Source organism: Ceratotherium simum, chromosome 13, assembly GCF_057802395.1.
Source record: "Ceratotherium simum simum isolate JZ-2026a chromosome 13, ASM5780239v1, whole genome shotgun sequence".
NCBI classification, from domain to species: domain Eukaryota; kingdom Metazoa; phylum Chordata; class Mammalia; order Perissodactyla; family Rhinocerotidae; genus Ceratotherium; species Ceratotherium simum.
This window is the reverse complement of record NC_141912.1, coordinates 33,277,091-33,299,548: the sequence shown is the minus strand read 5'-3', so window position 1 is coordinate 33,299,548 and position 22,458 is coordinate 33,277,091. Positions and strand designations below refer to the sequence as shown.

Sequence of the window (22,458 nt, the reverse complement as noted above, 5' to 3'; positions counted from 1 at the left end):
TCAGCTAAAAGCAACAGACCCCAGAACTGCCAACTGCACAAGGACAGAGCGGGAAACATGTGACTGGACAGCCGCTCATAAGGCAGAAGAGCTGAGGGGTTAGCTGAGCACAAGCTCTGCCTGAGCCCGCAGTGACTGGCTACACTGGAGCAATAGAGTGTCCTGCAGGCATAGCAGAAGGGAGGCCTCAGTGTGGACGCTGGATCCTCAGGGTGCAGGCTGTTGGGTCACAAGTCTGCTCGGGGTGGTCCTATGATGGACTGAGCTCCCAGTGAGCCATCTGGGAGGGTTCAGGCAGAGCTGGACACCTCCAGGGTCATCCAGGCTCTGAAAGCCTACGATTTTGCAAACACCGGCCTGGGCCCCCAGAACCTGGAAGGGAAGGTGGGGGCACAGCTCTCAGTCCTGGAGACACACACTGACGCTTTGCTGCCAAAGGCCTTTATTGAATCTCTGGCCCTGCCCTGGGGCTATGTTCAGGGGACCGGGTACAGCAACAATCCAGGCATCACCCTTCCCCAGCTCAGGCTCCTCCTGGGGGAGGTGGGGGAGCAGCCCTTACACCTGGCACCCCTGGGTGCCATACTCCTTGAGAAAGTCGCTGAGCTGGGCACAGGCTTCCCGCTGGCGGGTGCTCCGGCACAGGCGTTCAGAGGGCATCTCCTCGATCCAGCTGTTTGAGTCCAGCAGGTATTGGGGACTGCAGGGACAAAGGGGCAGTCAGCAGGGGTCAGGAGGATGGGCAGGTGGCAGAGGAGAGCACGAGGCACCTGGCTTCTGATGGGGCAGGGCCTAGGCACTGGGGATCCATTCCCTCGTGAGGTGTGAGGAGAGCTAGAGACCGAGGCGCCCAGGTAACTCACTCTTCCTTGAGGTCATAGGTGGCCCCGTCCAGACCCATGATCAAATATTCTTTCCCAGGTTCCAAGCGAAGGCGGCAAGAGGCTCGAACCAGGAAGTTTCGGGTCTGACCAGCAGTGGCCTTGGCATCCTTGGCTGAGGGGATAACGTGCACAAGAGTTGTCGGAGGGGAAGAGAAGGTACAGGATGAGCATGGGGTGAGGGACTTTGCATAAATCCTCTCACTTAACCCTCACCACTCGCAACAGGGAGGCGCTACTGCTTTCCTATTTATGGATAAGCCCAGAGCTTCTAAGAGGCTGAGAGGCTTTGAGCTCAGACTCATCTAACTTTTCACTATTCCAGGTGGCCAGGTCTCAAACCCAGACTTCAGCTCCCCTATATTCCTGTGCCCCCACCCCCCAATCCATTCCCTTCATACTGAAGTGCAGGACTTGGGTGATCTTGGTCTCAAAGAGGCGGAAAGCAGCTCTGCCATCTTCTCGGAGAACCTTAACCTGGAAGCCTAAGAGGGAGTTTAGGAGAAAGGAGGGAAGGTTAGTTACCCCGAGGCTGAGGGGGCTGCAGGTTGGTGTCAGAGCAAAGAGGCCACCTGCAGGCCTGAGAGGAGCAGACACAACCAAAGAGACCCTGAGGGCGGGTCAGGCGGGGGGAAGACTGACCATAATCCACGCGGGGATAGTAGCAGGCAAACTTCATCCTGTAACCATCCTCATCCCGTAGCCCCCGCTCCAGGGCACGACGCTGTCGAGGGCACTTCCCTGAAGTCAGGGATCCAGATGAGACTGTGTGGGCCCCAGCCATGCCGTCTTCCCACCCCTGTCCCCAGGCCCTGGGTCTCACCCTCAGCACACTGGCAGACATCAGCAGAGCACAATGTGGACAGGAATTTGCTCTTAGTTGGTGCCCCGTAAAACATAGAACATTTGTTCTCTGGAGAAAAGCAGACAGAGGAGTTAGGGCACATGCCACCTCTCTGCCTCCCCCATCCCATGGAGCCACAGGACCCCCTGCCACCCTTCACAGCCCCAGTTCCTGATGTCCCACATCAGGGCAACCTATCCCAAACCTCCAAGTGTCCCGCAGTGCTCACCGGGGTTGTAGTAGTCATAGAGGGTCGCGCTAGCCGGCTGCACCAGCCCCACGGCCACCTCCTGTACAGCTTCAAAGCCCACACACTCCCGGGAGGTGGGGACCTGGCATGGGGGTGGGAGAGGGGATGGGGAGAGGTCAGGGACTCACCCCCAGGGCCCTGCAGGCTGCTGTGCTGCATTTCCTTGGCCTGCCTCTGTTTCATCCCTGTTGGTCTTATCTTCAGTGTCCTTCACATTCTGTTACCTTCCGGTAACTCTAAAAACTGCCTCCCAAGGTCTCGGCTGACTTCACTGTCAAGATGGTGACCTCATCCCAGTCTCCAGTGCCCCGGTCCCCTCTGCAGAATCTCACATCATGGACATATTCCGCATGAAACTCTCCCTAAGCTCAGGCTTAGCTTTTGGACCATCCCTGGTTCTGACCTGGTCATTTCTGACATTCCCTTTCCTTCCTTCCCAGAGGCACAGTCCCTGGCCCTGGCTCTTCCCTTCCTTTTCCCTTCCTCTGTGCTTCCCTGTGGAGATCTCAAACGTTCCCCAGCTGTCACCTAGCCCTTCCAGGCTGATGATTCTCAAACCGAACACTCAGCCTTTTTCTTGCATTAGGATTTTTTTCAGGACATATAAGTTCTCCAAGTTTACTCTGCCTGCCCCCACACCCACTCACCCTCCTGATCCCTCGCTTTGTCACTGATACAACTGGGGCCTCCTTTATCTGCCAGAACCTAATGGCAGATGCTATTGCTCCACCTGTCCTCCATGAGCCCACCGCTCATGTCCTAGGCCCAGACCCCTCTCCTCATTCCCACACTGGTCCAGTCCAGCCTGGTACCCTGCCAGTTTCCTCCTAAGCTAGGCTGCTGCATGGTCAGCTCCCGGCCCAGAAATCTTCCTGGCTCCTCATTTTCCACTGTGTTCAACCAGACTCCTCTGCTTGGCTTCTCAGGCTAATAGGGTCTGGCCCCTGTGCACACACTGCGCAAAGGGGTCTTCTCCGACCCACAAACGTCAGGCTAATGGTGTTCGAGTATTAACATGCCCTTTCCATATTTTCTCCAAGAGGTTACAGTAAATGTTCAAAAAAAATTGGAGGGCCATCAGAGGGCTGATAATTGTTTCAGCCATACAAGGCCACAAAAAGACAAAAATAACTCATCGATGACCACGATCACTTTATAAAATAAAATACACTTTAATATCAAACACACAAAAAAACTAGGAAGGTCAAAAGAAAAAGCAAGGCAGCCCCTCAGGTTGAATAAATTCATCTTTACAGAAGGCTCACTCTCAGGCACTCCCTGCTGACTGGCACTGGCCCCCCAGGCCACACTAGGGGCTCAGCCCCTGCCCACCTGCAGGCAGCGCTGCCTCCCTGGTGGCCCGCCCCTAACTCTGCTCTGGCACACTCTGGTCCTGTCTCCCTGCCCACATCACAAGTTCTTTCTAGGAACACTGGCCGCTGATACAGTGTCTTGTAGGAAACTTCATAACACATGCTCAGTAAACCCAGTGCCATCAATTCCCTCTTGTGTCACCTCTCCCTGCTCACCGAGTCGAAGTACAGCAGGACGTGGGGCCCCTCAGTCTCAAAGTGACTCACGTAACGGTCAGAGAGGGAGGCCAGCTGTGGGGAAGGGGAGACGGTCACAGGCAGGTGGCCCTGGGCCCTGAGGTGAGGAGCCTCAGGGCTCCTGAGGGCACCAGGGGTCCCTCTGGGTGGCTGACCACACCTTCTCCAGGTCCGATCGCTGGGCGTGGAATCCGCTCAGAAGGGTGATGTCTGCGATGGCCATGCCTGACAGCCCCACCTTGCCATTCCGCCTGCAGAAAGACTTGCCCTGTTGTCTGGGTTCCACCCGTGCTGGGTTGCAGATGCCCATGCTGGGTTGCAGATGCCCAGCCCCAGCCTCAGTCCTGCCTCCCCCCTTGGCCAGCAGTGCCCCCGCGCCTAGTGCGGCCCCAGCGCTCACCAGATGCACACAGTGTACTGCACTCTGGACTCCTGTTCCTCGGCCACCTTGGGTGCATCCCTCCTGCGGCGGCTCCTCCGCCCCTCAAACAGCTGCAGGGGCGTCACTGGCTGGGAATGGGCCCCTGGGTCGTCCCCAGCTAGAAGCTCCTCATACTCGTAGTCCTCGTAGTCCTCATTTGCTTCCACTGCACAGGGATGGCATTGTGGCTTGACCCCTGGCACCAGCCCCCTCAGGGCCCCATGGCCTCTGACCCCAACACTCACTCGTGTACTCAACGTGGCCCATGACTGTCACTTGAATCTGAAGGTCCTCGCAGGTCGTGTTCTTCATGTTCAAGACATTATAGGTACGAAGGACCTGGCTCAGCAAGGGGCAGGGACAAGACACGGGACATTTGGGGCCACAGACCTCTCTCCAGGGCCACACTTAAGGGCATCTCCCCGGGCTAAGGGACTCGAGGCCTTCAGCCCCTTCTCATCCTGCTCCCTGACAAGTCCAGAAATATGCCTGGGCCCAGGTGTTGGGTTAGACGTGAGACAGAGGGGGGAACAAGGACCTGTCCTCGGGGGCAAGCACTCTACACAGTGCACAGAGGAGGCTGGAATGGAAAGTTCAGGAGAGCCTTCCGGCTGAGGTCTGAAGGAGGAGAATGAGTTTGTCACATGGGACAAGAAGCAGGGGTAGGCCATTCAAGTCAAGGAGATCTGTGTAGATGAGTGGATCTGTCTGGCCAGGGAGGTGGGCAGGGGCCCAATCTTGTGCATGGAAGAGCCTGACTTTTCTCCAAGGCTAATCTGACTGGTGTTTTCAGAAGGTCATCTCACTGCAGTGTGGACAATGGATCAGAGGGGTGAGATGTGGGGGAGGGAGAAGTTCCAAGACCATCTTAGAACAGAGTCCAGGAAATAAGTGACAAGAGCCCCAGGCAGCAGAGGAGCAGAGGAGGAGTTACTGGGGCCATAAGGAGGGGCCTGGGTTGGGGGGGCACTAAGACGCCCTCCAGAGTGGTGGCTGGACTCCTGTGGGGAAGGGGCTCCATCAGCCAGGTGAGGGGACACAGGAGGAAGAAGGGGTTTGGGACATGTCTGGTGAGGGCTCAGGGGAGAGGCCTGGGTTGAGGGGCTGGGTGTGTAGGCCATGAGCACTGAGCGGGTAAAGGAAATGACAGGTGCCCAGAGGGTGGAAACCAGAGTGAGGGGAAAACGCCCAGGACAGAGCATAGGGAATGCCTACCGTGGGGTGTCTTCCCCCTTCCCCAACCATGAGCTCTGCCCACAGGTCTCCCACTCAAGACCCTGGCTCCTCCCTGCTGGGCCCTGGCTGTCACTGCTGCCGGCTCTCACCTTCAAGGTTCCTTTGCTGTTTCCTCCCACTTTCACATTAATCTTGCTGCCCAAGGAAAACTTTCAGGAACAGAAAAGGGAGAGAGATGTCAGAAGGGCAGAGGAGGGCACACTGTTGTTCCAACTTACCTCCTCCCTAAAAACAACCCCGCCTCTTCACTCTACCTCACTTTCCACAAAGTTTGCACCTTCCTGTGCATTATCTCACTTTAGCCTTCTAAAAACTCTGCTGGGTAGACTCTGTATATATTATTTTCAGATGAGAAAAACGAAGCTCAGAGGCTGGGTGACTTCCTCCAGATAACACAGCCAGTAAGTCTTCCCACAAGGATATCAGGGAGAGGTGCTGTGGGGATACTGCAGGGGTGGGGGGCTGGGGATGGCTTCTGGCCTGGCCGCAGTAGGCCCAGGTGTCATGGCAACCCAGGTGAGAGAGTGGTTCACCTGCAGCTCCTCCTCCAGCCCCCGAGTATGGTGGTTGTCCAGCTGTATTACATGCGACTTGAACCCATTGCGGCCCAGGGAGCTCAGAGTCACATTAAGCCTCTTCTCCTCGGTGGTGTGGGAGGCGATCCAGTATTCTGACAGAGCGTCCAGGGCAATCACCGTGTCCTGGGGAGGATGGGCCAGGATTCAGGCACTTGGTCTCAAGACCTCCCCACAACAGAGCCCCAGGGCAGCCCCTACCTGAGTGCTGCGGAATCCCCCTTGGAAGCCAGCCTGGCGGGTGAGCCAGGCTGCAGCCTGGTCGGCCATCTCCGCCTTGCCCTCCCGGAGCAGCAGGTGCAGCAGGCCATAGGCTGTGGTTTCAACCCACAGGGCTGGTGCCTGGGGCACAGGGTCTGCTGGGCTGTGAGGAGCCAGCGTGGGCGACACGACATTGCTCTGAGAAGTGACGACTGAGCCCCAGTACAGGTTATCTGAGAATGAAGGGAGACCCACAGTAAAGGCAGGTGGGTAGGGGGGGTCCCAGTTACTGGGCCCTGTGACGCTCCCCATCAGGCTTTCCTGGTCCTACCCCAATCATCCCTGCTTAAGCTTTCATTCCTTCCCGGGGTCTTCATTCAATTTCTCCCTTTGGGCACACTCATGGCTCCCAAGGTCCCTCAAGCCCCATGCTCACTGCCGGGACACCCTCGACTCTCACCACCAGACTCCTGGGCCATGGCCATGAGGTTGTTGTGGGCAATATCCCGCAGGTTCTCAGGGGCCTGGGTCAGCGTCAGCGCATAGGCCGTGATGGCAGCCGCGTGGGCACCCAGGAGCCCAGCACTTGCTTTCACCCCCAAGAATGAGTTTGCACTTGAGATGGAGGTTTCCTAGGAGAAAGTGGGGAGGAAGGTCTGGGGACTGGACATCTGGGTTCCTGAGGAGAAAGGGAGAAAGCTGGGGGCCAGTGAAAGGCAGACCCGTGGGTGCCCTTACCACTCTCTGCTTCAACTGCTGTGCATTCTCGTCCTGGAAGACGGCCAGCCCATGATGAAGGGCGATGACCACAAAGGCGGTGAGCGCCACTGTCTCATCATTTCCCACCAAGCCCCCCTAGTCAAAGTGGGGAGAAAAGAAGTTGTCAACCAAGAACAGGAAGGGGCAGGGAGAGTCTTCCTACCTGTGCTCCTCGGCCCAGCCTCCCAGCCCCGTACCTGCATGTCCCTGTGGATAACTGGACAGGGGTCCTGGAATGAACCATCAGCCTGCTGCTGGGACAGCAACCATGTGGCCGTCTCCTGCAGCTTTTCAAGTGAGCCGTCCACCTGTTCCTGGGCCAAACTCAGTACCTTCAGCACAAAGGCAGTGAGCCTAGAGGAGACGAAGCGATGGCTGGGGATAGGGACTGGTCCCTACAGGGGACACGGCCCCACTCCCCCAGACACCTGGTCATTCACCCTCCCATTGTACTTGGCTCTGCCCCCACCAGCCCTGGCCCCTCTCAGAGACCCAAAACCACTCTCCCAACCTCACCAGGTGCTGCTATCCCGATGTAACCAAGCCCCATAGGAACCATCTGTTTTCCGAAACTGCTGGATCCGCATGTAGCCTTGGGGAGAAGAGGTGGCTGCTAAACTGACGCTCACTCTCCCACTATTTATGCCCGTGGCCATGCTCCCCATTCCCTCTCTGCCCCCCTCTAGCACCTGGGCTGCCTATTTTCCATTAATTGCCCTCTCCCAGCCCCCGCTCCTGCTTGCTCCTGCACCCAGAACCTTTCTGGATCAGATCCACAGCATGGTCCTTGGTCTCAGGGGGCAGCTTGCTCCACTGCTCTGTCTTGTCCAGGTAGCGGGAAGCAGCCAGGGTGGGGGCCAAGTAGACCATGGTTTGTTCTCCACAGCCCTGGGGAAGCCTCAGGAGGGAGGCCAGGCCTCCTGGTGACAAGGCCCCCTCAGAGCCCAAAGCATCCAATGGATCTGAGGCTATAAGAGAGAAAGAGGATTAAGGATCAGACAGCAGGTCTGGAGACCCAGGGTCAGAGGGTCATGGGGTCATGGGATCAAACAGGGGTCCACGGTTTCACATGAATCCAAGGGTGGCCACTGGGAATGGACTGGAGGACACTCCCACCTGTGACCCTGACAACGCTGCTGAACTCTCCATCAGGAATAACATTGGGATCAGAGTTGCCAGGAATTTCCAAGGTCCGGCGTCGGTTGTCTGGGAAGATGGGGGAAATAGGCAATATGTCCTACTGTCCACACCCCCTGCTGTCTATAAACCCCTTTAGGACACTGATGGCTGGGGGCAGGCGTCACTCACCCAGGGGGTTGAGTTCATACACAATCTCCTCCTTGTGGATGGCCCCTTCCTTCTGTCTCGGGGGAAACACAGCCGTGAGAGATCACACAGGACTACAGCCTGCCCCTCCTAGTGCAGACTCCCTAGAAGCTGGAGTTTGAACTTCAGGGACAGAGTTGGATCAGAATTGTAGAAGATGTAAACAGACCAAGGCATTGGGTTTGGGTGTTAGGCCTCTGGCCTGGCCAGCAGAGAGGGTGCCAGGGGTAGGGGGCAAATCTGGGAGCCTGGGATCTGGATTCAGGGGTGCTCTATTCACCTCAACATGTAGAACCTTAGACACCGCGTCCCCCACAGGGAACTCCAAGGACCCTCGAGCCACCACCTTCAGGGACACATCAGCAGCCGCCGTGGGCACCACAGAGAAGCCAACGGGCCGGGCAGAACCCGCAGGCACCAGCACCTGCTGGGCCAGCCCTCCGCCCCCAGCCAGGCACAGCCCCTCCACTGGGGACACATGGACGCTCACCTGGGGGCAGGAAGACAGGGATGGCCAGAGCCCCAGCCCAGTTAGGCTCCCCACCCCTCACGTGCCTCAGCCCCCACCCACCCATCTGTGTGCTCCTGAGGGGCCTCACGGTCACATCTTTATCCAGGTAGTTGTAGAGGACAGGCCGCAGCTCGACCTGCTCAAAGCGGCGAACGGAGACAGGCAGGCGGAGGTGCAGGTGGAATTCACGGAACACTCGGAGCCGGACCGGGGTGGCCACACACAGGCCTGATGGATGACGGAGTGTGGGGGAGGGGGCAGAGTTCAGAGGCCTGGGGACATCACGGCTGCAGGGTCCCAGGTGGGAGAGGCAGGGGTGACCCAGCTCTGGCTCCCACCCACCCCTGCCCTCTAGCCTCCCAGCCCAAGTGCACACTGGTACAGACTTCCCCAGGTCTCTGCCCCTGCCTTCCTATACTAAAAACAAAAGGCTAAGCAGGGAGCCAGGGTTGAGGGGGGATGGAAGAGGGGCGGCCTGTGGCTCAGGCAGGACGACCTCACCTGTGCCTTTGGACAGACTCACGCCATGGATCTCCCACGTGGTCAGAGAGTCAGGGAGCAGCTGTGACAATCTGTGGTGGGAAAGGTGAGAAGCCCTGTCACACCCTGGGCTGGCCCCAGACATGGCCCAGAGACAAGACCCAGCCCACCCCAAGCTCTCACTGGAGGGAGCGGTCCACGGTTTCCACTCTCCAGAGCCAGTTCTCTGGGAAGAAGCTGCGCACGGGAATGTCATCTTCATCCATCAGGTCTTCCTCCTGCAGGATCTCCATGGCTGGGGGACCACGGTGGAGGGGAATGAGGAGGGGGCCGTTCTGCCCTTCCAGGCACCCCTGCCTGTCCCCCAGCCCCAGCCAGCCCCTCACCTCGGGCTAGGCCCCGCTGGCCCCCCAACCGGATCTTCTTGCGCAGGCCCTCAGCAAACTGGCAGCAGGACAGGAAGGGCTTCTTGCAGGCCAGCAGCTGCACACGGGCCACCCGCTGCTCACAGGAGCGTGCCATGGGCAGCCGTGTCAGCCCATCTTGGCAGCAGCGCTTGGCTACAGGGGAAGTATACTGGCCCACTGCGGGGCCAGATGACGGTATGCACGAGGGAACAGAAAGGAGACACACCTTACCCCTCACCCTGACCTCTAGATACACAAAGACTCACCCTGAGAGACCAGGAACTCAAGAGAGGCCATTGGAGAGAGTCTCCCTCCCATCCACCTTCAACCACAGAACTTGGATCTCTGGCCCCAAATACCAAAGACTGGCTCACTCAGAGGAATAGAGGAACTAAGAGGGAGACCCCTCATCCTGACCCTTGGGCCCAAGTGGAGAGCTTATGCTGCTTCACAGCCACCCCCAACTCACGCTTCTCATTAAGTGCCTTTTGGAAGTCCACGTTTCTCTTTTTCCGGGTTTTCGTCTCCTTGGGACAGCTCAGACCTGGCAGAGAGCAAGACTGCAGCCAAGCTGTAGGGTAGGTGGCCTCCCACCTCCCCTCCCTGCTCCCCTTCCCACCCCTCGTCTTCCTATCTTACTTCCTCAGGCCCCTCGTCTTCCTTATCTTCCCACCACCCACTCCCCTTTCTCTGCTGTTCTCACTCTTTCTGGCTGAGGTCAAGCTGTCTCCATCAGAAAAGGCCAGACCAGCCGCCTCGAACACCTGAAGGGCAGTGTCCCCACCCCCAGGACCACAGCCAAGGTTATAGCTGTTCATAACTTCAAAGACCTAGAAGAAAAGGCAGGGATGTCATGGAGACAAGAGTGGCTGAGGGGCAGGACTGGTGAGAGGGCAGGGTATGGACAACTATGAAAGAGACACAGAGAGTGGGGAAATAGAGACCGCAGGGGCCAAGGCTTGTGGGACGACTGGGAGGAGTCCATGGGGAGCAGGAGTGAGATTTAGGGGCTGAGCTCAGGGTGGCAGGAGAATGAGCCGCAGCAGGGAGGGAGGGCTGGGGAGAGGGTCTTGACAAACCTTGCCCATGTCGAGGGGTTTGTGGGACCTGCCACCCACAGCGTACAGAGCCGTGTCCACAGCTCCCAGCGCCACCAGGGCTGGAGAATCGGTTTGTACGTGGAGCTTCATCGTCTCCCCAGGATGATACTCCTTGCCACTGTTCACATTTAGCTCCAGCTGGCAGAGGTGGGAAGTGGGGGACAGAGTGGGGAGAGTTTCTTTCAGTGCATCCTCAGTGCACCCCAAACTAAATCCATGCCCTGTTCACAATCACCTTGTCTTCTTTCTCTCTTAACCCCCAATGCATACACACACTGTCTCTCCTGATGCCAATTACCTTGCCCTCACAGGTGCCGGCCTGGACGTCCACGCGCAGGGAGTTGGCCACTGGGAGGCCGCCCTGATAGTAGAAGGCCACAAAGTAGAAGGAGGGTGCAAGGTGATGGTCCACAAACACGGGGACTGAGGTCAGGGTCCTCCTCGGCGCTCGATTCACAGACACAATCTGGCCCCGGGATAGGATCTGGGCCAAGAAGAGGAGGGGCAAGAGTAGATTCCTCTTCACTGCACACCCCAGCCCTGAAACCACTGCCCCACACAAGGGCTCTTTCCTGCCTGAGCCCCTCCCTGCACCCCTGCCCTGCTCTACAACCCGGCTCATACACACCATGTAGTAGTAATGAGAGAAGCTGGGCGCACTGATGCCCACAGTTCGCAGGTTCAGGTTGAGGGTGTCCCCGACGTGAGGGGGTCGAGGATCCAGCCGCTCAATGGACAGAAACCCCGAGCCTCCTGAGGGTGGGGCTCTCACAGTTAGCCTGGCTAAGGCTGGATAGGGGGAGCCCGCAGACACCTGGAAAGAGGGGCAGGTGGGGGCAGAGTCAGTGGCAAGGACCCAGGCACCCAGTTTGTGCCCCCATCCTGGGACATGGATCCTCAGCGGCCCAGCTGACCCTTCTTTCCTTCGCCCGCCCTCTCCCATGAAGAGGAAGAGTCCTACCGAGAGCTGCAGTTCTAGCACGGTCTGAGGAACAACGATGGGGATGATGGCTTGGCCACTCTCATCCGTATTTTGTTGAAGGGCCTGGGTTTCAGAAACAGACCCAGCAGAAGACAACTTGGCAGAAACTTTGACAGGAATGCCAGAGGCAGGAGAGCCTGACATGTCTCGGACCAGGGCCTGGGTGGGTAGGGGAGGGGCAGGTAAAAGAGAGTGGTCAGTGAGGCCTTGTGCCCTTCTGACCAACACCCCCCTCTCCTGTTCATCCTTTCCCTCCAGGAGAAACCTGCAGCAAAAAGGGGGCCCCAGGCATGAGATGTCGCTTGGTGTTGCTAAGATCCAAGGAGAAGGGAGATGACACAAAACGCCAGGATGTGAGCTCTGCCTCCTCGATCTCCCCACCTGCAAGACAAGGGGTGGAGAGAGGTGGAGGACAGGAGAGGAACAGGAGAGCAAGAGGAGACGCAGCGCAAGTGTTTCCTGCCCACAAGACAGTGAACTCCTCAGGGCACGGGCTGTCTCATATTCATCTCCATGATTGCTGAGGCCAACACAGGACCCAGCACACAGATGGTACACGACATGTGTCTGCTGGCTAGCTGGGTGGGTGAAAAAAAAATAAACTGAGACAGGGGAAGGTACCCCTTCCCCAGAAACACGGTTGGAGAGAGACAGTCTCCTGTGTCTTTTCTGGCTTTGGGTCCAAGATGAAAGTAAGAAGGGTGGGGGCTGGTATTGGTGCTGAAGAACAGAGGGTCAGCTCAGAGGTCAGAGGCAAGGGTCTGGGGTTGTAATCAGGGGAAGCCACTCACCTGGAGACTCAATGATGGCTGCTGCAACGTAGAGGCGCAGCCCTGGGAGGTGAGCCATGTTAATCTTAGAAGGCTGGAGCTTCTCCAGGGCACCCTGAACCTCAGCCTTTGTGAGGGAAACGTGGCACTGGCCATCTACCAGCTGGGGCAAAGAAGAAAACAGGACATGGGGTGAGATTTGAGTCTCCCACTTCCCCCTCTTCTTCTCTCTCACCCTCCTCACACCCCGCACCCTCCTTCCTACCTTGGTCTGATTCTCCAGCCCCCGAAGGAAAGTCTTCTTACCATCCTCAGTCAGGATCCCAAAGCGTACATATGCCACCCCCTGCACTGGCTTCCCGTAGATGTACCTGTCACCACGGAGAGATTGGGAAGAGGGTAGAGTGACGACTGGAGGGAATAATGGAATGGTCTGGGAGGGAGGGGGGCTGGGACGAGGGAGGGACGTGGGGATTCACAGCACATTCTTACTGAGTGGGAAGCCCCGGGAGCAGGGCCAGCAGTGGGGAGTGAAGGGGGTGGGGGGAGTTACCTGGCCTGGACGTCTAATTGGATTTCATCAAGAAAGCCAGGCGCTGTCAGGATGTAGGGCTTTCCAGGAATGATCTTCACTTCAAAGTTGGGAAGGACTGACCCGAGGTAAAGGGGTAGGGAGGTCAAACTCTGGTGAAAGGACCCTTTAAAGACTCCTCTCCCCTCAGGGCTGTGGCACCCATATCTCCCTGACCCTGCCCTGGTCCCACCACCTCTCCTTCCACCCCTTACTCCCTTCTGGAAAGGAGCTGTTTGTCCCTTGTGTCTCCAGCTCTCACCATATTTCTTCACTTCAAACTGGACACTACTGTTGGATTCCAAGCCATCTGAGAATCGAGCTGAGATCTTCCAAGTACCTGGCCTGAGGACAGACAAGGAAGGGACTCAGCCAACTTGCGCAAGAGGCCATGGAAAGCCAGCGGCCTGGCTCCTTGGGAAGAGGACTGTGAGGGTAAACCAGAGGCTCAGGGGAGCTCGGGACTTGATTCTGTATTGGAGGCGGAGAGCAGGGGGAAACGGGAACTGGGGAGGTGTAGCTAGGGGCCAATCCTCAGGTGGGGAGAGCTCACTCTGAGATGTCTGGGATCACAAAGTCATCCTGGAAGATGGACGTAGCAGCGTACACTTCCTTCTTCCGCACACGGAGTCTATGAGAGTTCTGTGATGGGAGTAGAAATGGCCATGGGTGGCAGGTCAGATCAGTGGCCCTCGCTGATCAGGAAGGTCAGAGGTCAGGGACTCACCTCCACAGTGACCGTGAGGGTGTCAGTGGATGGGCGCATCTTTTGATCCAGAGCAAAGACCCGGTACCGAACTGGGAGGGGAGGGTGAGAGGTGAGCAGGAGCTCACGTGCAAAGGGAAGGCGGGCCCTGGTCCCCCAGTCCCTTCCAGGGAGTGAGGAGGAAGAGAACAAATATTTGCTAAGCAGCCTTCCTGTGCGTCACTTTCAGGTTATCTCGCTGAAGGGGCTGGGAGGGAGCTAAAGGCAGAGGCTCTGGGGCTAACTTACCCCGCTGGCCAGGGTTATAAATGGGCTGGTCAGTCTGCAGAAAGAGGTGGCCTCGGCGAGAGGAGAAGCGCAGGTTGACGCCCTGAAAGTCTGTCTTTTTGGACAGAGAGTTCTTCAGCCATGGCGACTCGGCCACCAGCTGGACTTCGGGACCTCTAAGGAGGCGAAAGAGGCCACAGCTCTGTGCATCTTTCAGGGGGATCTGTCAGGAGAGGGAGAGGGAGCAGGTCAGAGACAGAGCAGAAGGAAAAAGCCAGAGAGACTGAGACAGAAACAGGGAAGGAAGCCATTGTGGAGAGGAAAGGCGGGGAGGGAGGCCAGGGACAGGACAAAGACATTTACAAGAAGACAGGGCGGAAGAGAGTAGGAGGTGCTGAGACGCAGCAGGAGGGAGTGGCGTCCAGTTACCTGGAGGCTGAAGAGTTTGAAGTCATCTTCTGAGCTGAGGGTGAAGTCCACCTTTGGGGAGCAGGGAGCATTATTGCTGGATGGGTTTCTCAGGAACAGTAATCCTTTCACTACCTGGCCCCGGGGAACATCGTGGAGCTGCAGTCCCACTGACAGAGGGGCCCCCAGGTGAACCACAGAAGGAGAAAACAGGAGCAACCTGGGGAAGACAGGTGAGGGTCAGCAGTCAGCCTCCACTTGGGCCCCTCCACCCCTCAATCCTCCATCAGGTTCCCCCACGCCTGCGCTCCCATCGCCAGCTCTGCTCCTGCTCAAGCATGCCAGCATCCTGCCTCCAGGACCTGGGCTTCTGCAGAGACAAGGCGAAGAAGCTGGATGCCCAGATCAGCCCCCAGAGAAGCCTCATGGCTGGAGAACCCAAGAAGGATCAGACCCGTCTGTCCGTCTCCTCCTTTCTGGTCAACCTAGGGCTTGGAACAGAGTTGACTCTAGATGTTGCTCCTCCCCTGGCCCAGCTGAGCTGGGAAACCACGTGACAGCCAAGAAATGCAACTGGCCCTAGGCCCAGTATTTGGGGGGGCACCCCAGACACCTGGGTCTCTGGAGAAATCATGGCCCAGACACAGATCCTATCCTTCCCTGTTAACCCCTTTCATCCCAGTGCCCGGGGCACCACTCTCTACTGGGTGTATGTGGGTGCATGTATGTATATACGTGCTCAAGTATATATGGGTATAAGAGAGCCCAATGTGGTTCAGCATGCGGTTTGGAGACATGTGGCTCCTTTGTCAAGGTCCTAACAAAACAAGGTACTAAGACACTTGTCTCTTACTATAACCCCACCAAAAACTGAACTACACGAGGCTTTTTGCTTTCTGTAGGCCCCAACAGAAATTCCATGGTTTAGGAGATCAGGCTCACCTCCCCACCCATGGGGGAATTGACCTCAACGTCCCTGTTCCTCTCTGAACAACGAGGCAAAGCTCAGGCCCAAGTCTGGCTTTATCTCTACTCGCAAACGAGGAGCCCAAACACACGTGTCACATTAAACAAAAGACACCCAGAAAATATCAGTGGCAGAAGTACTTTATTTGGCAGTTTCAACCCAACATGTAGGGAAGAGAACCCTGCCCTCCTTCACCAGCCTCCCCAGAAACCCCACCTTTGTATCTCCAGACAAAGTAACAGCAGCACCCGTTTACATGAAAGGCAGCAGCCATGGCCTTGGCACAGATTCTGGCTCCACCTCCATGGAAGGGCAGAGAAGCATTGCCCAAACCCCACCACTGGGTCGGAGCCCAGGTAAACAGCAGCAGTCATTTCCGACCCTTTGCGTGGATGCAAGCCCAACACTCATCCTGGATTCCAAGTCTTCCCAAGGTGACCCTGTCTCAGCCACTGCTGGGCAGCACTCCTGGGCCCCCCTTGCTCCACTCTGGGAAGATGTGCAAGCACGAGCAGAATCCTCACGTCTCCGGCAGGCGGAGAAGGGTTCCAGAAGTGGTGGAGACACTGTGCAAGAGAAAGATAAGGCTGGAGCCAGATACCTAGGCCCAAGGTCTGGGGAGAACTCAGAACTTGGCCAGGGATATTCTGGGGTTCCAGAGAGTGAGAGAGGAGCTGGGCTTCACTAGTGAATGAAGCATGAGCAAGAGGGAAATCCAACCTTGGGTCACTGTTCTGTCATCTGCCAGAGGCTGAGGACAAGACTCACCAGTCCACCAGCTGGGCCCCAATGAGGTCATGCACATGATAGGCGAGGCCAAGTCGCACCGCGGCAGGTGCCCGCCGGCCCAAGAGCTCCGAAAGGAGTAGTTCCCGGTACTTGGCCTTCCGGACCATGCCAAGGACAGCCTGGCGCCCTGGAGAGGTGGCACAGGAGAGGAGAAAGGTAAGTAAGGCCTGGAGGCCTGATGTTCCTGAGGGGCTGAGGGCTTGAGCTGCAGACAGAATACCTTTAACAAAATACTTGATGAATCTCCCAGCTCCGGGCACAGCTAGCCACCAACTCCCAGCATCTCGGACGGTGAGGACCCCGGCGTTCACCAGCTGCCTGATGGGGGGTGGGAAGCAAGGAGAGATGAGGCCTTGACTCTAGGAACCCTCTCTCCTCTCCACCCACTAATGTTTGGACATTAAGTCTCCAGAAACGTGGGGAACCACGCAAAGGGACTGGATAACAGAGGCCCAGCCTGGGGTGGTTCTCTGCTCACATCGCGCTGCTCCATGCCTCCGTGCCCTGGCTTATTCCATCCCCTACCCGACTGCCCTCCCCCAACTCTTCCTTTTCTTGTTACTATTACTTGGTCACTAAAACAGCTTCTCCTCTCAGAAGCCCTCTCTGCCCACATGCGCTGACACACACTCAGTCCCACCCCCAGGGGAGAAATAAGGGTCTTTCTTCTGTGCTCCTGCCACTGCTGCTGAGGACCTCACCACAGCTCCTCTCACATCTTACTTAAAAGAAGTTTATAAAATGCTTCCACCTATACTATGAGTTACAAAGTAGGGAGCCTGGGCCAGATACAGCCCCCTGAAATGATCTTTTTATTTAGTCCATGTCCCGTTATTATTCTTTAGAATGCGAATGCTTTAGGGCCATCATAGCCCCTACCATCCTCTATTCTCTTAGTCTCAGCATGATTCACATCCGGCATTTATGGTTCCTGCCAGGCCTCTATCTGCATTTGATTAGCCATGCAGATCTCCTGAATTTTAGTCCCGGGCTCTTTCCAAGGCCCCAGGTAAGACAGGCCTCCTCTCTTGGGAGAGACTTCTGCTTCAGGTCATTTTACTGAAAAAAAGAAGTCAGCCTTTTTGGCAGGTTCACCAAAAGGAAAAGGACAAGGCTGGATGGGACTGCAGGGAAGCAGGGAGGTGCCAGATGCCTGATTCTGTTGGTCTCCCAAGTCTCACGTGATCTCTGGGTCCCTGAAGCCAAAGGTCTGTGTCATTTGGTCTTGCTGGAAGCTAAGGTCCCCACAGGCTGGAAGCACTGAAGCTAGAAACTTCTGCACTGCCGCAGCATACGATCGGCCATCGCAGGCCTTGAGGACCTGGAACCAGAGATGAAAGACATGGTCTGGCCCCACCCTCCCCCTCCACCAACCTCAATCCCCAAGACATTTCCCTTCCTATGTTGTCCCTTTTGCTAAGGTCCTTCCACCTCTCATACTTTTCCTCCTCTTCCTCTCCCTCATATTACCACTTACCAGAGCCCTGTGCCCTCTCTGTGAGATATGGGGTGGGGGAATTTTCTCTTTTCTTTTTATTTCCATCTCCCACTTTCCCTGCCTGTCCCCCTCACTCCCCAAGACACACACACAGTTACACGCACTCTGGTCCTATAGTCCTCAGTGAAGATAATTCCATGGGCGTCCAAGTCAAAGCCTAGCTGGATGATTTTGATCTCCCCCTGCTCTTGAAGCTCCTTCTGTCTCCAGAGAGATGGGAGTGAAAAGAAAGGTGTCAGCATAAGATGTTCTGCTACACTCTGGACACTTTTGAGCAGGGAGATTTTGTTTGCTAGTATTGGGGAGTTTTTCTCTAAGTAAAGGAAAAACTGTGGGGAGAGAATCAGGTGGATCACCAAATAGTCTTTTCTATTTAGTTACCCATCCCCCCATCCACCTACCTCATCAGTTGTCTGTCAAACAATCAATACATATTTTCTAAGACCAATCATATGCCAGACAATAAGACAAAATATACACAGGCCCTGCCCTCAAGGAATTAACAATGTAGATTTTGGGTGGGGGAAGGTGGAGAAGAGTATGGCATAAAATATTTAAAACAAATAAAAATAAACCAGAACTTCTTTTTCCAGGAATATAGCAAGAACCAACCTGCCTGCTGAAAATTAATTAAAGTGCTGGATAAAATATGATCAAAAATATTGTTTAAGCATTAAAGAGCTCACAAGATAATAGGGAATTACCAGACCAACATCATATCTAAATATAAACAAGAACTCACAGAAGTAATTGGGACATGGAGGGCATTTGCTGATTTAGGCAAATCTGTCCAGCACACAGTCAAAAATAACTGGGCACACAAGGAAACAAAACTCAAAAGAAACAGACAATAGAAATAGGCCCCCAAAGACATGTTATGGTGGAAGTATCCAAAACAGATTATTACCAAAAAAAAAACTATGTTTATAATACTGAAATAAATAAAAGCCAAGATGAAAAATTTCAGCAGGAAATTATAAAAATTGACATAAGAGATTTGAAAAACATCCAAGCAGAAATTCTAGAACTGGAAGCAAATACAATTAAGAACTCAATGGATAGGTTTAATAGATTAAGGCACAGCTGAATAAAAAGTTATTAATCTGTAAGAGAAATCAAAAAAAGTAACCAGAATATAAAAAAGACAGTCAAAAAGATTGAAATTGCAGACTAGAGGCTAAGAGACTTAAAGGATACAAAGAGATGGTCCAATATATGTTTAATTGGAGTCCCAGGAGGAAAGAAAAGAGATAATAAGTTAGGGGAACTATTTGAAAAGACTAACAAATCCACAATCACAAAAGCATATTAATCCAACTCTGATAAACTCATAGAACAAACAGACAAAATAATCAGTGACGAAATAGATGTCAATAATAACTTTAGTTACCAAGAAGTTAATAACTGAATAATACATATTCTTTATAAATATACATAGAATATTTAGCATAACTGACCATACAGCACAAAGCAAGTCTCAGTAAGTTTCAAACGATTGAAATCATATTGTGTATGTTCTCTGGCCACAATATCATTTATGCCAGAAATCAATAACAACAAGTAATAAGAAAAGGTTTAGAAATTAAAACATACATTTCTAATCAACCCAATGAGTCAAAGAAAAAATTATAAAGGCAGTTAGAAGATATTTTGAACTGAATGATAGTGAAAATATATACCAAAACTTGGGGATGATAAATATATATCAGTACTTAGAGGGAAACTACAGCCTGACATGCATAAAGAAAGGAAGAGAGGATGAAAATTAATGGGAAAAAAAAGTAAAATAAACCCAATAGTAGAGGGGAAATAAATTAATGAAATAGAAAACATGCATACGAGAGAGCAATAAAGCTAAACATAAATTCTTTGAAAGACTATTAAAATTGAAAAGCCAGTGGTGAGACTGACCAAGAAAAAGGGGAGGAAAACCTAGAAAAAGCACAGATAACCAATACAAAGAATGAAAAAGGGGTCATCACTATTGATTCTACAGACAATAAAGTGAGACTACAAACTTTATGCCAATAAATATGGAAATTTAGATGAAATTGACAAATTCCTAGAAAAATACAATTTCTTTCACTAGAATGCACAACATGGGATATATTCATAAAATAGAAATTTATGAAAATGAATTAACTATAGCTACATGCAACAACTTGGAAGAATCTCAAAAATATTCATCTAATGAAAAAAGATATAAATACATACAGTATGATTTTGTTTGTGCCAAGTTCAAAAGTCGGTAAAACTAAGCTATGCTGTTTATGAATAACCACATAGGGCCGGCCCCGTGGCTTAGCGGTTAAGTGCGTGAGCTCCGCTGCTGGCGGCCCAGGTTCGGATCCCGGGCGTGCACCGACGCACCGCTTCTCTGGCCATGCTGGGGCCGCATCCCACATACAACAACTAGAAGGATGTACAACTATGACATACAACTATCTACTGGGGCTTTGGGGGGAAAAAAATAAAATCTTTAAAAAAAAAAAAGAATAAACACATAGATGGTATAAAGAAAACCAAGGGAACAATTATCAAACCAGTCAGGAGAGTAGTTACCTCCCAGGGACATAAGGCATTTTGATCAGAGAGTGACATATTTGGGATGTCAGCCGCGTTCTAGTCTGACTTGGGTGGTGGTTAAATGGGTATTTGCTTTATAAACATCCTTCAAATTGTATGTACATGTTTATATTTTCTTTTGTGCAATTTTTAAAGGTTTTTTTAAAATTTAGGCTAACACCAATAAATTAAAAACAACAAATACTCTAAAAGGAGTGGTTTCATCTGACTTGCTTCCTCAGGAGACTGGAGCTAGTCTCCATCTTCCTTTTCTTCCCTCTTTCCTTCCTGACAGGTTGTCATTCATCTTCTACCTGATAATCCAATGGACAGATGTTGGATATTATCTTACTTGACCTCTTCACAGACCACTGCCTTGAATCACAGGTTCTAACACTGCAAACTACTCCACCTTCTTGAAAATCTCTTTACTTTCTCAATAGGCCTCTTCCTAGGTTCCTCCTAACTCTGGCAATTCCTTCTCAGCCTCTTTCAGACTCTTCTTCCTCTGCTTTCCCCTTACATCAGTGGATCTCAAATTTTAAGGCTCATTATGAATCACTTGGGGCAGCAGTTCAAAAATGTAGATTCCCCGGTCCTACTCCAAGAGATCTTAATTCACTAGCGTTGAGTGAGTCCCAGGAAACTGTATTTTTGAATAAGCAGCCCAGGTAACTCTGATAACAGGTGGAACTCAGGACATACCTTGAGAAACACTGCCTTAAATGTTTGTATCTCCCAGCACTGTGGATTTGGCTCTATTATCTTTCACTGTAAACCTGGGGTCCTTAACCTTGGGCCTCAGAGGATCTGTGAACCACCTCTACCCCCCACCCCCAGAAATTGTACATATACCTTGTATACATGTGGCATATATGCATTTTTATGGAGAGAGGCATAGCTTTCACTATATTCTAAAGTTTGTAAAAAGGTTAAAAATCACTCCTCTACTCACTCTTCCTACCCAGTCTCACCCACATCCACAGAATGAACCACACTATTCACATCCTGATGGCTTCCAATTCTCTATTACTGGCCCAGAATTCTCTCCACACCCTCCTATCCAACTGTCTACTACTCATTTGCCTTTGGATGCTCCACAAGCACCTCCCACTCAAACTGCACAAAATTAAACACATCATCTGCCCCCAACAACACAATGTGCCCCTACTCTAGGCACTCCGCCAACCACTTAGCAATCTGTCAACCAGAAAATCTGAGAGTTATCCTGGACTCCTCCTTCTTCCCACTCTCCATGTCTCTCTCCCTCACCCATTCTCTCCCCACTACACAGCGCTAACTTAGGCCTTCACCAGTTCTCAGCTGCAGTATCTTCCTAACTGATCTCCCTGCCTCACCTCATTACCTCCAATCCACCCAATACACCATTCCGTCTCTTGTTGAACATTCTCTACCAGCTCATCGCCTTCAGTCTAAGTCAGAAGCAACACTGATGCAAAAGGTCTCTAGTTATCTGACGTCTGCCTGCATGCCCACCGCGGTAGGCTGAACCACGCCCGATGACTCAGTTTCCCCAAAAGCTTCGCTCTCCCACCTCCACCATTTGCCATGCTCTCTACTGCCTGAGGGTCGTTTTTTTTGTTTTTGTTTTTTTTGTGTGAGGAAGATCAGCCCTGAGCTAACATCCATGCCAGTCCTCCTCCTTTTGCTGAAGAAGACCGGCCCTGAGCTGACATCCTGAGGGTCTTTTAACAGGGTCTGTCGCATTCCCCTTGGTCCTGCAGTGCCTGGCACAGTGCGTGGCCTAGAAAGACCTAACGCTTGGTGAATGGCTGAATGGCAGACCGACTGAGCGTCTGAGCGATGGGGGACCTCGGGAGTGCCCGCGAGGCAGGGAAGCGTCTTCCGTCGGTCTTGGTCGCTCTGACGCCCCTCACCAGCTGCCGGTCAGCCACCGTCCGGTCTGGCACGAGGCTGTACACCTGGCTCCTCAGCGCGATGGGCGGCAGCGCATCCTCGAACAGGCCTCGCGGGAACAGCTGCACTAGCTCCGCGACGGCCGCGCGCGCCGACCCTGGGCGGAGAGACCAGTCACTGAGAGGTGAACTGGGCGGGGACCGGGGGTACGACTATGAGGGCTCTGTCCTCCCAACAAACATGGTTACAGGAGGCGAGGCCGCTCCCAGCTGGGGCCGTTAAGAGGTTGCCATGGTTACCTGACTCGCCCCTCAAAGGATGCTCCTCCACAGGCCCTCGTTCCCGCCGCCTCTTCAACCCAAAGGTCTCCGGGACCAGCCGATGCCTCTTCCGGCTCATCCCGGGATCTATGATGCCAGGGAAGAGTGTTGAGGGAAGAGAACACGAAAAGAGTCTTCCGGCGCAGAGCAGTGACGTACGGGCGCTCTTGGCATGCCTCCTCGGAGACCCGTCGAT

The 22,458-nt window shown here is 53.7% G+C and overlaps 2 protein-coding genes across 4 annotated transcripts; both read right to left on the bottom strand.

Moving 5' to 3' along the window:
- Positions 1-140: 140 nt before the first annotated feature.
- On the bottom strand, positions 141-15,261 carry C4A (complement C4A (Chido/Rodgers blood group)). Its single transcript, XM_004424326.3, has 41 exons — positions 14,608-15,261; positions 14,267-14,465; positions 13,859-14,060; positions 13,592-13,662; positions 13,418-13,506; positions 13,127-13,209; positions 12,847-12,943; positions 12,559-12,664; positions 12,315-12,456; positions 11,789-11,904; positions 11,503-11,682; positions 11,170-11,355; positions 10,840-11,025; positions 10,521-10,679; positions 10,145-10,271; positions 9,911-9,985; positions 9,421-9,618; positions 9,218-9,329; positions 9,056-9,126; positions 8,643-8,782; positions 8,324-8,533; positions 8,026-8,077; positions 7,834-7,923; positions 7,476-7,685; positions 7,234-7,309; positions 6,915-7,071; positions 6,697-6,813; positions 6,419-6,590; positions 5,959-6,191; positions 5,716-5,883; positions 5,272-5,331; positions 4,192-4,285; positions 3,926-4,112; positions 3,686-3,776; positions 3,505-3,579; positions 1,955-2,057; positions 1,705-1,794; positions 1,524-1,622; positions 1,283-1,366; positions 864-996; positions 141-700 (listed from the first exon to the last, which is right to left on the bottom strand). Exons 1-41 carry the CDS (start codon positions 14,670-14,672, stop codon positions 559-561), a joined length of 5,247 nt encoding a protein of 1,748 aa, XP_004424383.2. The 5' UTR covers positions 14,673-15,261; the 3' UTR covers positions 141-558.
- A 61-nt stretch (positions 15,262-15,322) lies between these two features.
- Positions 15,323-22,424, bottom strand: WHR1 (winged helix repair factor 1). Of its 3 annotated transcripts, none has more exons than XM_087438380.1 (7): positions 22,242-22,424; positions 22,008-22,099; positions 17,604-17,699; positions 17,183-17,322; positions 16,222-16,319; positions 15,981-16,128; positions 15,323-15,778 (listed from the first exon to the last, which is right to left on the bottom strand). In XM_087438380.1, exons 1-7 carry the CDS (start codon positions 22,339-22,341, stop codon positions 15,733-15,735), a joined length of 720 nt encoding a protein of 239 aa, XP_087294506.1. In that variant the 5' UTR covers positions 22,342-22,424; the 3' UTR covers positions 15,323-15,732. The 3 variants fall into 3 exon arrangements, with proteins under 3 accessions (XP_087294506.1, XP_014638430.1, XP_087294507.1); XM_014782944.2 differs by having other exon boundaries at positions 21,963-22,099; positions 22,242-22,422; XM_087438381.1 differs by lacking the exon at positions 17,604-17,699 and having other exon boundaries at positions 21,963-22,099.
- Positions 22,425-22,458: the final 34 nt, after the last annotated feature.